At 36.7% G+C, this 15,887-nt stretch overlaps 1 protein-coding gene across 9 annotated transcripts in view; it reads right to left on the reverse strand.

Moving 5' to 3' along the window:
- NR3C2 (nuclear receptor subfamily 3 group C member 2) overlaps nt 1-15,887 on the reverse strand; it is a 399,524-nt gene that overhangs the window by 72,807 nt on the left and 310,830 nt on the right. For all 9 annotated transcript variants that reach the window (XM_072621209.1, XM_072621211.1, XM_072621206.1 and 6 more), the window contains exon 5: nt 646-990. In XM_072621209.1, coding sequence (XP_072477310.1) covers nt 646-990 — 345 coding nt within the window. The remainder of the gene's footprint in view (nt 1-645; nt 991-15,887) is intronic.

Consider the following 15,887-nt stretch of genomic DNA (forward strand, 5'->3'; position numbering starts at 1 on the left):
TTTCTGGCCTTCTTACTGCACTTTTCTCTCTCTTTTTTTGTGGGGGTGGGGGAAGGGGACCCTACCTTTAGTTTCCTTCTCCCTATCACCTCTCCTCTGTTGTAGAAAAAGGAAAACAAAACCCCTGTGACAAACCATGATTCCAGAGTACAAAGAAACAAACATATTATTCACCTTCTGACAGATGATATATTCAAGATGCAGGATGACTCATACATTTCTGGACACGGCCAATTTGGAAATTTGTTTTTCTTGACTATATTTATTTGTTACAGGTGGAACTTTTCATGTTTCTTAATTATACTTTACAAGGCTGCTGCCTGCACAGACTATACATGGAGTTCTTTTTCACCTATGGGCTGTACTTACTCATTGGTAGGATTCTCCATTCTTAAAGTAAATATTTTTTACCTCGTTTATCTTTACAAGAACATACTTTCCATCCATTTTCATCATCAACCCAAGGGGTGTGTCTGTGTATCTCTATGAATGAAGATATCCCATCTTTATTAAGTTGAAATTCACACTAGCTATATCTTTTTCAAAATGAAAATCTGATAGGAATAAAAATAAAACTAAACCCATATCTATGGACAGATATTATGTAGTAAAGACTGAAAATCACATAATAAAGTAAAATCCTACCTGGTAGTACCTTTGCCCACTTTACTACTTGAATCATCTGCTTGCCAGCCAGGCGATTTAAGGTAGAGAGCAAGTTCTCTGCCGTATCTGGTTTGGAGCTGTCATAGCCTGCATATACAACTTCTGGTTCAATGCTTTCAAGGATCATAGAAGGAGAAGGCGTCAGTGCTCGTGATATTGTGGAGAGCTGAGGAACAAGCGCTGTATTAACAGAGGGTTCTTTTACTGGTGCAATATATGTCGTTCCTTCCTCTGGGCTCTGGGGAGGTGGTGGCGGAGCCTGTTGTGGAGGCTGTTGTTCTTCATGGATCCCTTTCAACTTTCCTAATTTCTTTGACTTTCGAGCTGAAAGCAGAAAGATCTTGTTACGAAAGGTAGAGGGGAGTTTCATCTGTAATAATTCTAAGATGCTCAAATTAGGATGTAAGAAATAAAAATATTAAAACAAATAAACCAATGAAGCACATATAATGAGAAAAAGAGGTGAAACATTCGCCTAACAGAGGTAAGGGGTAACAGATGTACCCTAGGTGCTGTATCAGTGCCCACAAAGCACAAAGACCTAGAAGAGAGCCTCCATTATACTGGATAGATCCTCTGTGGAAGATCTAAGGGATTTAATGACAGGTATTTATTTGTGGGTTGCATTCTATATCAGGCAGAGGGAAGTCAAAGATTCGCCAAGTGTCAAAATAACAAGGTGAATCCAATTAATGCTTACTCTAAGACTTACCACTTGAATACAGAGATTTAAAGCATACATCTACCATCAGACCTCACGTTATAACAGTGTGGAAGCTATCTCTTTAAAGTTTAGAGACAATATGTGACAAAGCTGAGAACTATGGGCTTTCAATGACACAGGCTCTTGGGAACGAACTGAGCACAGCATAGAGTTAACAAATTAAATACATGATAAATGAAAGATATAATCAAAACACCTCCTGAGAGCCAACAATTTCTACATTCTCTATTAAACTTAGAATTAAGAACAAAGACAAAAATGGCATATGTTGTGCTTCTTGCTCACTCTGATGAACCTTCCCTAAATCTCCCTTGATTTTCCTGAGTAAAGACACAGACAATTATCAGGATGTACTTGATTAAATCCTGTAGTTATTTTTCTCCCATACTGTTTTTCTTGTTTCCTTGACTACACCAAAAGCTTCTGAAAAGCAGGGATGAAGTGTTCTACTTTTACAAATGCCTCAATCCACCCAGGAAAATATTTTAATCACATCATATAATAAAAAAGTTTTTATCGAGTGGATGACCGTCAAAGGGGTCCAAGCCAGACAACATGCAAGAAGAAGAAATGAATGCAAAGACCTCATAAGGTACAAAATGGAGAGTCCAATTAACGCATCTACAGAAGTTCTTAATGCAGGAGAAAATTAAGGTCCTGTTCAGAGTAATGTATGATACTCAACCTTCTAACTACACTCGAAAATGCATTCTTTAGTCTCTAGGCTTTCCATCTGGGACAATTTAAATACCAAATTCATTTCTATTTACTGAACAGAGTAGATAAATGCTATGCTGAAATGCAATGTCATTTCAGGTATTTTAGAAGGCAAATATTTGAAAACATAGAATCAACACATCTTATGGCATTTCCCCCTTGTTCATACTACTTCAAAGGTTGTACATATGACTCTGGAATCATATGGAGCCAAGGGACCATGGGATACTGTACATTCTTGCTCTAGCTCAGAGTTCTTAACCTGAAGTTGTGGGTTTTTAAAAAATATTTTGATAACTTCATTTCAGTACAATTGGTTTTCTTTGTAATGCATCTGAATGCACGCATTTGAAATCATTATTTTGAGAAGGGGACCATGACACAAAACAAGGTAAGAACCCTGCTTTAGTTATTTATTCTTAGTCAGAGAACCCCAAACTCTTGAGGAACTGTAGAACCTCTGAGTTCACTTCATCCTCTGATGGTGAGCTTGATACATGAGTTCTGTGATCTATGAAGTTCCTTAACTTCCTACGGATTACAGTTACTTGAATAACAATTAGAAAAAAGGGCAGACATATTAGAATTATGGCTATATATATATATTTATGTATATATGTGTATATGTGTGTGTATATATGTATATTAGTATTTTAGTATGTATTTTAGTAATTCAGGAAAACTGGGATTAGTCTGAATTATCAAAAATTCTGAATCATAAAATGTTTTTAAAAGAAAATAAATGATTCCGCTTGAAGATATACTGTAACTGAAATAACAAAAAATGCTTGAAATTGCTATAGGGAACAAAGCAGGGCCTATAATCGGTTTAACAATCTTAAACAATAGGCAGTTTCTAAAATAATAGAAACACGTTTTTGTCAAGTGATTCAACATTCTTACAAATCTTATTTGCACAGTTAATTTGCCTAACAAATCCTTCCCACCTCCAAAAATGAAGTTTACTTTAGTTGCCAACAAATTCCATCACTATTATCATCATCACTCACTTTTATGTAGTGCTTCCTATGTGCCTGGCACTGTGCTAAGCGCTTTAGAATCATTATCTCATCTGATCGTCACGAAAGGCCTAGAAATCAGGAGCTATTATTATGATCCCTATTTTATGTATGAGGAAACTGAGGCAAACATAGGTGAAGTGATTTGACCAGGGTCACTCAGCTACAAAGGATCTGAGGGTATATTTAAACTCAGGTCTGGTGCTCTTGTCTGCTGCGTCATCTGGCTGCCCATATATTAAAGCCTGAATAAATGAGACTGTGCTATATTTATTTTTTAAAACCATAACACTCTCTATTCTTATAAAGATTAAAGAAATCTAGTTCATAAAAATCTCACTCCTTCCAGGATTTACAGCAAATAGCAAAACTGAGTATAACTTGCCTGAAGATAAGTACTTGACAGTAATGTTTTTAAAACTTTCATTTATAATAACTAATATTTATACAGCATCTACTATGTGCCCAGCATCGTGCTACAGGTTAAATTATTTTTCTCACTTGATTATTTCATATCAAATTACATTGGTATTAGTGTATTATAGGATATATACTATATAAATGTTATATTACATTTTATATTAAAATTATTTGCATATAATTTGAATTTGTTTAAGCTGTTTGTTGTGGAAGTTTTTCTTTTTTGTTTTCAACTTGTACATTAGAGGGACCAAGTATGTCATGTGATGCAAAAATTTACCTGGGGCTTTGAGGCATTCTTAAATTCCAGTTTACTTAGATCTTCATTTACATATACACACAAAAAAAGTTTAGAAGATTCTGTGAAGATGAAGCTCATATTTACAAAAGTCTTTATGAGATCTTTTACCTACAGTTGGACTGGACTTCAAAGGTAGGGTCCAACCCTCTCATTTATAGATGAGGAAACTCAGCCCCAAGGAGGTTATACAAGGGTATAAGGGTCAGAGGCAGCATTTGATCCCAGGTCCCTTGACTCCAGAGCCAGTGTTTTTTTTTAATCAATATAATATGCTGCATGTAAAATTTATGACCTATATTTATAGAGCAAACAAAAGAGAAAACTGGGAAGTTTTTAATTTCTCAGTTATATTTAACTTTATGAAATACTTTTCTGAATACAATTGTGGTATTTAATAATGAGGTGATAATCCATATTTATTTATTTATAATTTATTTGTATTTTCTATAGCTCTCTTCTACCATCTCTTATGCTCTCCAGATACTGTTTGCTCCTGAGGGATGAAAAGTACATTAGTAATTATCCTTACACTGTCCCAAGTAGACTTTTAAAAATGCCATTAAATTTATGAACCTCCTCTATTATGAGGATAGTCAGGAATCAAAATTGTGCTGAAATAGGTACGTAGTCAAAGTCTCCTGAACCGACTTGCTATTATGTATGCAAATATAGTAAAATAATCTTATAAATTTTTCATTTTTGTCTAGGGAAATATCTAATTGTAATTCATGGTTCACAGTCTTCCAAAGGCTCTAGACTTACTCAGACAGGGTTTGCCTGGGAGCTGATCCCGAGAGTCAATTTATCTTTTTGGTTCATTGCCCCTACTAATAGTGACCCCAAGATTCAAGATATATAGCAAAGTTTAGGTTTTTTCCAAATGTGGGTAAAATGGATAACCAGCTCCATCTAGTAAAAGCATTTGTAGTACCAAATGTACGTCAAGCATAGGACAGCCTTTGTTTCACAAAAGCCTATTCAAAGAACTCAGGAGTTTACTGAGATATATAAAAACACATAAAGAACTTAAGTAGTCCATCATATTACTAGGGAAGGGAACTATTTTTGGAACTGTCAATAGGTCACATTAGGATAAAACCTCTTTCTCTTACAAACTTATTTCCTGAAGCCTCATTCTACCACCTGGTGGTTTAGAAATCACCCCTTTCCCTCCACCCATCAGCTTGGACATCAAAAATAGTTTGTGTGTGCTGAACAAGTAATCACATTCCCACTGGAAATATAATCTTAGTAGGTCACTGGCTTTGAGCTCCACATAGGAATGTGAAGCTGGACTAACTTCTTTCTCCAAGAGACACAATGCATCAAGAAACCTGTTGCTTTGTCCAAACATCTATATCTTCAAACTCTTATACTTGGGTACCCTCGAATTCTTAAGTTACCTAGGAGATAGCTTCCAACCTGGTGTTTCCTAGGACATCTCCCTTCTTTGTGTAGAAGACTAAATTTCATTATCAAACTGTCCAGAAAATTAAAAATCCCTCCTTCTTTACATAGGAAATTGTTGTTTAGGAACACTGCCTATGATCCTCTCAGGTCACAGGCAACCTCATGTTTACCTCTGCCCTAAGCTATCATCAAATTTTCCTCAAGGGGACTGTGTATGAAGTCATAAACACTCTTAGTTTGAGTCAGCATGGTGCCCACCTCTGCCATGCACTCCTATGACAAGTTAAAACCAAGGGCTCCCAGAGATGAAGCATGGGTCCACTCTGTCCCCATCTCTAAATAAACAACAAACAACCTCATCATCAGTGCTTTGCTGTCCACAGGCAGGGCAGTCAGGGAAAAGTGTAGAGAAAGAGAAAGAGTCAAATAGAAACACAGATGTTAGAGAAGCAGAAGACAGGTGGTTTCTTGGCTTATTTTTAATATACAATGGGGAAGGGGCCACTCCTTGAAGATAGTCCATCACCATGAGCAGCAGTTAGCTTATCATCTTGAGTACCCTGAGTCCTACCAGCAAGGTATTCAGGGCAGGGCTTGCTCACATTCCAAGAGGAAGCGTTTCTATAAAAACCAATCTCCTATGATCTTGTCAAAGAGACTGGGGAATTTCAATAGACCTGATACTCCCCTGAAAGGCTCCATTACATAATGGTCCAAGCACCACAGAATTTGGAGTTTACAGGTGATCTGGGCCAAATTCCTCATTCTGCAGATAAGGAAAGCATGGCCCAGGGAGCCGAAGACACCCATAATCAACCCTGCCAGCAACTGGTACAGCAAGGTCATCAATCTACTGTGACTGTACATCCAGAGTTTTAACTTATTTACATGTTCCTTCTGAACTCTTTTGTGAATTTATTTTGATTTTATTGCTATTATTATCATAGTTTCACTTAGCATGTATATGTACATATATATTATATGTAAGAATCTGTGTATGTACACATACACTATACACACACATATAGGAGGATGAGAGAGAGAAAGAAAGAGAGAAAAAGAGAGAGAGAGAGAGAGAGAGAAAGAGAGAGAGAGAGAGAGAGAAAGAATAGTAATTGAGGTTAAGTGACTTGCCCAGGGTCACACAGCTAGTAAGTATCTGAGGCTAGATTTGAGATCAAGTCCTCCCAGCTCAGAGACAGCGCTCTATCCATTGGGCCAGCGAGCTGGCCCCCACTTAGCATTTATATTTAGCTCACACATGTAGAACTAGAAAAGACCTCAGAGGTTATCATCTAGTCCAGCCCTTTCATTTTTAGATAAGGAAACTGAAGGCCAACATGGTTTAAGTGACCAATTCACAGTCACACAGTGTAAGCAGCAGAGCCAGGATCCTCGGACGCTGGATCCAGCACTTTTCCTTCCTATTGAATCATTTTGTTTTCATTTTACTTTCTTTACTAAGTGCTCTGTATATATGTCTTCCCATATTTCTTTGCATTCTTCATATTTACAATTAAAAATAATTAAATGTTTTACTGGTGTTCTTTTTACACTGTTCTCACTTCCACTGACTCTCCATTCTGCTTAATACCCATTCCTGTACACGAGCCCTCCCTGATAAAAAAGGGAGTTAAAAAGAATAAATCCATCAACTGGCCATGCCTGGCCCCTCTGAGGTCACTCTACACCCACAGTCCATCTCTCTCCATTATAAGAAGGCCTCACCGTCACCTCACTGATAATTTCTTCATTGTTTATGCTAAATTGTTTTTCTAAATTCCCAGTTCTTATGCTTAAAAACAAGTGCATACTAATTCTTTTAAAAGTCTATTCTCTTATTAGTCTCTTTTTTTTGGCTCCTGTTTTAAAAGCTGGATTAGCTTAAAATAAAAATATATAGAGAGAATGACCATCTAGCTACACCTACTTTTCTGGTCACAAATGTCCCAAGAATGCTTATTTTACCTAAAGTATAAAGAAATTCCAGGACTTATCACCATTTGCTGTGTGTCACTAAATTAATACTAAGTGAATCCAAAATTTTATGGAGCAGCTTATTGCTGTTCATTCATTTCAGTTGTATCTGACTCTTCATGACCCCAGTTAGAGGTTTCTTAGCAAAGATGATGAAATGATTTGCCATGCCCTTCTCCAGTGAATTAGGGCAGAGGTTAAATGACAGGGTTACACAGTTATTAAGCACCTGAAGCCATACGTGAACTCCAGTCTTTCTGACTCTTAACTTCTAACATTCTATCCAATTGAGCCAGCGAGCTGCCATCTAATCATGTTCCTGTCCAACTCATTGTCCATTTGTAGCATCTATCCTAGATATGCCTACTATTCCATCCAACTGCATATCATAATATTGTCAATAGATATTTCTTATCCACTTGGTCTTTCTATGTGGATTGTTGGGCCCAACTCTACTGAATGATTACAGATATCTAGGGATTTATGCAATTCGCACAATCTCATCTATAAATAGGAGCAGTCGGAGTGCCTCATAATCTGTAGAGAATTTCTCTTCAAGTTGGACTCTGCGCTGTATCTCCTTCATTATAATGGCAAAATTTTGGGGGGTGCAGGTCTCTTTGTGTTATCCCTCTCTTAAGATCACAATATAAATTATAATACTAATTAAGAAAGCTAGTTAATGAGATAAATTCTTTCATACTATTTACATTTATCATTTAAAATGTTTATATTTATTATCTCAAAGTGTTTAATAAGTAAAAATAATAGTTCAGTTTCATATTTAATATTTCTTGTTCTTTGTATATTGAAATGGTCATGTTTGTTGATATTTAAAGTCATAATAAGCAAGAAAATTAAATGATTTAATTATTAATATGATTAATAACCAGAATGAAACCAAAGGCATCACTTTATTTATGGTAGGACAGCTGAGATAGAATAAGTCAGGAAAACAAAAATAGTTGAATTTCACTTATAAATTGTTATAACTGGTCAAATAGGAAAATCTCACTAATTAAGGAAAACCAAAGGAAATCCTGTCTGAATTTGTAATAAAGAAAAAAAAAAGTTGAAAGCTGCTGACACATCGTCCTAAATTACTGTGCATTTATTTTGCATTCAGTTTGTATTTACTTATATATTACTTACACAATATTTACTTATATATGAATCTTTTCCCAACTACCTGACATAAGCACCTTCAGGTGAATGACTATTTCAGTTTTTTCCTTTATAATCATAGGGCATATCAATGTGTCTGGCAAGAGAAGCATTTAATAAATACTTGTTGATTTACTGATTATTGAATGAAGGATTATAGAGGCTGCTTCCTTTTGTAATTATCCACAAATCCTGGCTTAGGGTTTTGTACACTATCAGTTTGTAACTGTGTGAGAATCTACCCTTTAAAGTTCATGGTGCTCACAATTGTATTATATAGTGCTTTCAGAACTAGGTCTTATACTTGATGGGATACATAAAGCTTAGAGAAAGATAAAAAGTTACCTTAAAAAAACAACAAAACAATTCTCCTATGAGCAAAAGCTGAAGGAACTGTGCTGATTTATTCTAGAGAAGAAGAAATGAGGAATATCATGATAATTTCCTAAAGCATGAAAAGATACAGAACAATTGCTATTATATACTTGTTCCCTATTCCACTTGAGGATATCATGAGAAGTAAAAGATTGAAACTACAGTAAATGGAATTTAGCACAGACATTATGAGAATTTCCTCTAAGTTCTTTGGAATGCAGTATTCTAAGACACTAGAATACATTACCATTAATAAGAAAACTCTCACTGGAAACATTTAAGAAAAACAAAAGGTAGGAAAGATGGTTTGAATGTATTCCTATCTTACAGTAGGGGAATATAAGTAAAAGAGTTTTAGGGAACTGGGATGAATGAATGAATAAGCACTTATTAAGCACCTACTACTATGCTGGTGCCTTCCCTCTGCTACTCATCTCTAGTCTGTCTTGTATATATTCTGTTTGTATAAAGTTGCATGTCGTCTCCCTAGCTAGACTGTGAGCTTATTGTCATCAGGGACTAATTTTTTTTCTTGCTTTCCTTTATTATCTCCAGTGCTTAGCACTGTGCCTGGAATATAAAAAGCATTTAATAAAGGCTTATTGACTCATTGTACAACAGTAGGTTTTAAGAGCTACAAATGCAAAAGTGAGAAAATCCCTTAAAAGAGTTTATTATTGTTGTGATGAAGGATACAACACCTGTGATGGTACTGAGTCAAGGGAAGACATCTTCCATCTGGGGAGTTGTGAACTTTCACAATAGCAGTGGTAGTAAGCGTTTGAGCCAAAGCAAAAGGTGGAAAGTGGGTAATGGGATACTTCTGTGGCAAGATGACTGGACAGGTCCTGGTTTCCTGGTAGATTCCTAGATGTTAAGTGTTGTTTGGGTTGGACAGTTGGGTAGATACAGTAGATTAGGTGAGTTTTCACTTACTCACCCATCGGGATAATTCAGTTCTGGGGCAGGAGTCATGATCTCTGGATGTCTGCCTGAAGACTGGAAAGTCACTGCTCCATTTAAACATAGAGGAGGGAGGGGGGTAATATCAGAGTCGTAGTGGCAAGATAACCAAATAGGATCCCGGTCTTCTGGTGGATGGCATGATATTGGATAAAAAAAAAAGACCAGTTCCAAAACAACAGCGATTTTTTCCAAATAAGAGGGTGTATGCATTGTGTGTGTATGCTATACCCATATAAACTACAGGAGAAGGTATAGTTATATACAATTAGCACAGAGACCTTCCTTTTCAACAGGATAATTATGAAAGATATATAAAATTGGGACTGGAGACCCTGAAAAGTTAAATATGCTGTAATAAAAACCTTGTTCAATAGACAAATCTCACAATCAGGAAGAGATGTCATCATTTGAACATTACTTCTTACATAGTGGGTCCACTTGGTCCACTCTTAATTGGCTGTGGATTTGCAGGGAGGAGAAAGGGAAATTTAAAAAACAACCACTACCCTGAAATAATCCTATCATTTTACTTATAATGGAAATGGAGGTTTTTCCACGTGGTAATTCTTGTGCTGACTATCCTTGGCAAATCATATACCTTTTCCCTACCTCAGCTGTGTCTCTGAATAACAGGAATGAATCTAAAAGTTAAAAAAAAAAATTGATTTGCTTTTATAAGGGAGGATTTTCTGGGAGGCAAGATGGTAGAAGATAAAAGGGGAAATACATACAATATAAAAACAAAAGATATCAATATTAACATAAAAATAAGATATTAATTGATTAAAAGATAAAATCATTTTTTTAAATTTTAATTCATTTCCATGAACCCAGTACAATATAAAAAGATTCAAGATAAAACCATGAATTTCCATTTCACACTTACTTTTTTTGAAAAACTAATAAACAAATACGACACGTTGTCTTCAGCTACCCTATTTTTATGTCTTTCCAAGTTTCCTTCTGTTCTCTGTTGTGTGCTTTTTTCCCCCTCCCTCCTTCCCTCTCTATACCATCCTAGAGAAGGCTATCATTAGATATAATTAAGTGTATGTATGTGTGCGTGTGCATGCATGTGTGTGTGTAAAACCATATCATACATACTTGTATTTATGAGTTCTTTTCTCTGAATGTGGACAGCATCTTCTTTCATAGGTCCTTTGTAGTTGATCCGAGTATTCACAATACTCAAAATGACTCAGCTGTTCAAAGTCGTTCTTAGAACAATCCTGCTGTTACTGTGTTCAACTTTCTCTTGATTCTACTCATTAAAATCTATTTTTTTAAAAAGATTCTTATACTTTTAATAGTGGGTTGAAGAATAAACATAGAAATCAATTTGCAAAATTTAAGTCTTTCCACAATCTGGCTCCAACTTATCTTTATATAATGATTTTACATTATTCACTGTATTTTAGAATTACAAATCTAGATCCTGAAGGGACCTCAGAGAGATCTATTCTAATGCTCCCATTTTATAGGTGGTGGTTTGTCCTTGGTTTCTGAAGAAAACCAGGACACCAGGGAGGTGTTGCCATGACTAGAAAGTGAATTAGATATAAATGAGGCAGGGCTGTGAGGAGTCACCAGCCTCACCTTCTGCTCTGGAGTCGTCTAGATTCAGTGGCGAGATAAAGATCAGGATGAGGAACCTGAAGTCCAGGAAGGTTGATTAGCCTAAGGCCAGGCAGGCAGGAGGTATTAGAGGGGAGATTACAACCCTGGGTCTTAACTGTAGTGGCAGAGCTCCTTCTACTGTACCATGGTGGGCTCTAGCCAAACAGGATTACTAATTGCTTTTTGAAATCTGTATTCCACCTATGTGCATCCTGCAGAGGTTGTAGTAACTCAAGCCTGAAATGCTTTTTGCTGTCTTTTCTCCACCTTGCAGAGTCTGTCTCTCTCTTTAAGGCTTGGCTCTGATGCCTTCTCTTCCACTATATTTTCCCTCCTCACCACAGTTGCTTATACCTACCATGCTCTCCAAAGGCCTTGTGCTTTTTGATGGATGGTGTATCTTCTGGTACCATGTAAGCTCTGTAGGGGCATGGTCTCTTTTGTTTTTTTGTCTTTGTATCTTCATTTCCTAGCACAGTACTTTGCACATAGTAGGCACCTGACAAATATTTGTTCAACCAAATACAACTTCTCAGAATGTAGGTTTTGAAGTGTTTTAACCACATGGACAATCAGACTGAAATAAACTTCTGAAAGCTGAATTAATCTTTCCCCCCACACTAAATATATAACTGGTTTCATACCCTCAAAATTATGTAGAAGTCTGTTTTGCTCAGATTTGGCTAGGGCATACAGATATATAGGAAAATATAAGAATATTATGAGTTAAGAGTCTGAGAAGAAATTTCTTGAAATGGCAAAACATGGGACAGAGTGAGCCTCAGTAAATTACAGATGATAACCCCCTTGGGTGGGGCTTTGAGGATTACAGGAGGCCATGTCTGGACTTTAAGTTGGAAGTGGCAGCTTCCCAGAGCACAAGAGATGCTTACTCTGTCACAACCAATAGAACCATGGCTATCTTCACCAAAAAACATTCAACCCCCTCCTTCTACAGCTCTGTGATTCTTTACTTTGGTAGAAGTCTTAGTCTAGGCCTATTTCTCTCCTTCTTAGACGAATTCTCCGACGTTTTTATATACCCTCCTACCCTCCTTTGTTTTCTGTGATTTTCACTTTCTCCCAAAACAACATTTACCAGGTACACAGCCCACTGTCCTTTCTACTGCAACTGAGCAAAATATGCAATGTAGGAAACCATAATAATCAGCACATTTTGTTATATAAAACTCACCAAGACATAAGAGGTTTTTTTATCTCCAATTTGCTTCTTTTCCCTAAGATAATGCCAGTTTTTTGATTATTTAAATGTTACCCGGTTTGTGGATCATACAGGTCTTTTTCTTCTCCTTGCTAGTTTTGAAAGCAGGGGAATCCAGATTTGTAAACTATCCTGTTTGCAATTATGAAGGGTTTACGGGAAAGAAAGGAAATAGGGAAGGAAAGAGACCTTGCCACTCTGTGCTACTGTAAAGTTTCTGTGTTATTCTTTTTGTCAGATAGCTCTACATCAGTAAACAAACATTTATTAAACACATATTATGTGCCCAGCACTGTGCTAAGTACTAGGGACACATAAAGGATACAACCACTTCCCTCAAGGAGTTCATATTCTAATGTCTCATTAACACAGATAAGTAAATTGTCTAAAAAGAGAAATCAGCACTCTAAAGGGGGAAAAGACACTAAAAAATCAACATGGCACAAACTGCTCCTCCTAGAGAATATTTATTCTCAAGCTTGATCTGTGTATATATGCAAAAGTTCCAGATGTTAACGTGACATTCTTAAAAATTAAAAAACAAGAAATGTGAAAATTGTGTCCACTAAGGGAGGTACCTCTGTTCTAGTCAAAAGGTTAATTCTTCTAAAAGATAATGGGTCTGCTTTCTGAGGAATATGCTAGAGAAGAGAATTTATTATATAAGGTACACTCTCATTAGGTATGCATGGTAAACAGTCTCATTAAGAATGTTGTATGAAGATACATTACTGTTCAAACAAGGTCAAAGGGGTGAATAAGGCAAGAGAAAGAGGCAGTGAACTGGAAAATATATTACCTAGCTTATTTTTACTGTGCCTTTCATGTTCAATCAGTCAGCTTAACAGGGTTAGCTTGTTCAGAACTCACCAAACACCAAGAAAAGCCCTTGACTTGAAGGTATGCAATAATAAAGAGAAACTACATGTGAGTAGCAAATCAGTGTAGAAATGACCTTCTGTAGACAAATATAATATGTGAAAATATTGATTTATATAACAGACAAATTAGGGTATTTAGTCCTTAAAAATAATGTTTATTAAAAACAGCATAAAATCACTCTAACTAATGACTTTTCTAAGTATAATTTATTTTTTAAATTAAGTTCATTTCTTTTCAGTTAACAAATATTAATTATTTTCCCTTCTACCCCTCCACACAAAAGAAGAAATCCTGATAACAAAAAGGTAGAATCAAGCAAAAACCAAGTCATAGCAATTAGGTAGAGTCAAGTAAAGCTCTCCCATTGGCCATGTCCCAAAAATGTATCTCGAGTCCATTACCTCTGTCAGGATGTGGGGAGCACATGTAATTGTCAGTGCTTTGGAGCTGCAGTTTATTATTGAAGGTAGATTTCTCAGGTTTTGGTGTGTTTTATATATAAAATATATTGATAATAACTTCATTTATCCACAGCCTTCAAGGGACATTCCAATGTTTTCCTCCTTTTCCAATCCATTTAATTTTCTCGGCAGCGTGCAGCCTTCATGCTTGGATTTCCCGATTCCCTGTCCAATGGCCCAAATACACTGGCTTTATGTTCAGATGATGTTTTTTCAGACTTAAATCTTGTGGATAAACAAAGGATCAACATCAATCATTAGAAAGGAAAAGTGAAAGGATATTGGTGAAGTAAATGTTTTTGAAAAACTATTTTTCTATATATTTTTTCCACTTACAATATTTCACAAAGTCTCTGAGTTGGAAAATACCTTCAGGGGCCATCTTGTCTAATCACTACCCAAACAAGGATCGCCTCTACAACATGTCTGATAAAGGGTCATTAAGTTTTCAGCTTGGGACAGTGAGTCAGAATTGACAGCCTCCCAAATCAGCCCATTCCACCAGATACAGTAGACTGTTGGGAATCTTGTCTTTCCAATCAAGTTTACATTTGCCTCTTTGCAGCCTCCCCTAGTGCACTGTGCTTTTTCCTCTATGCCCAGCAGAAGTCTAATGCAAGTGACAACCTGTCAAATACTGGAAGACAGTTACCTTCCTTCTACAAGATAAAAATACCTAGTTCCTTCTACCTAGAACGTGATTCTTGAGGCCTTCCACTATCCTCTAGTTATTCTTCAAGCTCATCCACGTCCTTGCTAAAGGAATAATAATTTTTCCCATCTGTAACAGCTTAGATTTCCATCTAAAATTGTTTATTCTTCCAGTTCTGAAATTGCGGTTTAAATGAGCACGTTCAGGCAACACTTAGAAGCAGTTTCATTTTAGTCTGAATCATCAAATGAATCTGTGATGTCACCGATTTGGAAGTTTCTTCTAATGACATTGATCATGTCAGATGCATGACCACTCGTGCGTGATTCTTGTCCATGGCATATTAAGTACACGCAATGTGCCTGATGTCTTCCTTGCTTTCTTCGGACATCCTGAGAATACCAACGAAGCCCACAGGCTATCCACCAATGACCCTGTCTTCTGCATCATTATTTCTGCTCAAACGTTTCTCAGACAGCAACTCTTGCACCAGCTCTTCTTCAAAGTTACCTATCTGTCGAGGGCCAGCTAGGTGGTGCAGTGGATAGAGAACCAGTGCAGGAGTCAGGAGGACCTGAGTTCAAATCTCACCTCAGACACTTGACACTCACTAGCTGTGTGACCTTCGGCAAGTCACTTAACCCCAATTGCCTCATCCTGGGTCATCTCTAGTCATCCTGATGCATATCTGGTCACTGGATGCAGATGGCTCTGGAGGAAAAGTGAGGCTGCTGGCCTACACAGCCCTCCCTCACTCAAAACAAAGTCAAGTGCAAGTCATGTCATCATTTTTCTGATGGTATCGTCTTCTTTGGCAACAAAGAACCAACACACTTATCTGTCATATGTTGTCAACTGATAGCCATTCTGTACATCCACACTGTCTCTGCATGATACTTGGGTGACTCAGAAACTATGAATTTCAATGAATAATTCTTGATTCTTCAGGGACTACAGAGTTCCATGACTCATACCATGCAACAAATATGGTAGAACATTGGTACTAAAAAGATGGAAGAAGTAAATAGATACACAAAGAGCTTAGTCTAACCATCCACAAAGGAAAAACCAAGTGGATGAAGCATGTCTGTTGCCCCAAGTATGCCACACAATTAGATAACCTCTTGAGCTTGTGTGAATGTGTATGTGTGTATGCTGGATTAGTAAGACAAACTAGATTTAATGAGGTAATGGAACCTCAGAATTAAATACAGCGTACTTTCTATATGCTTCCCAGATGAGGAAAGCTTAGGTGCTATTTAGATTTTATCAGAATAAATTTTTAGTATCAGTAAGGTTCTTCTCTTTTAAAAC

This window comes from Notamacropus eugenii, chromosome 6 (assembly GCF_028372415.1).
Source record: "Notamacropus eugenii isolate mMacEug1 chromosome 6, mMacEug1.pri_v2, whole genome shotgun sequence".
In the NCBI taxonomy this organism is placed as follows: domain Eukaryota; kingdom Metazoa; phylum Chordata; class Mammalia; order Diprotodontia; family Macropodidae; genus Notamacropus; species Notamacropus eugenii.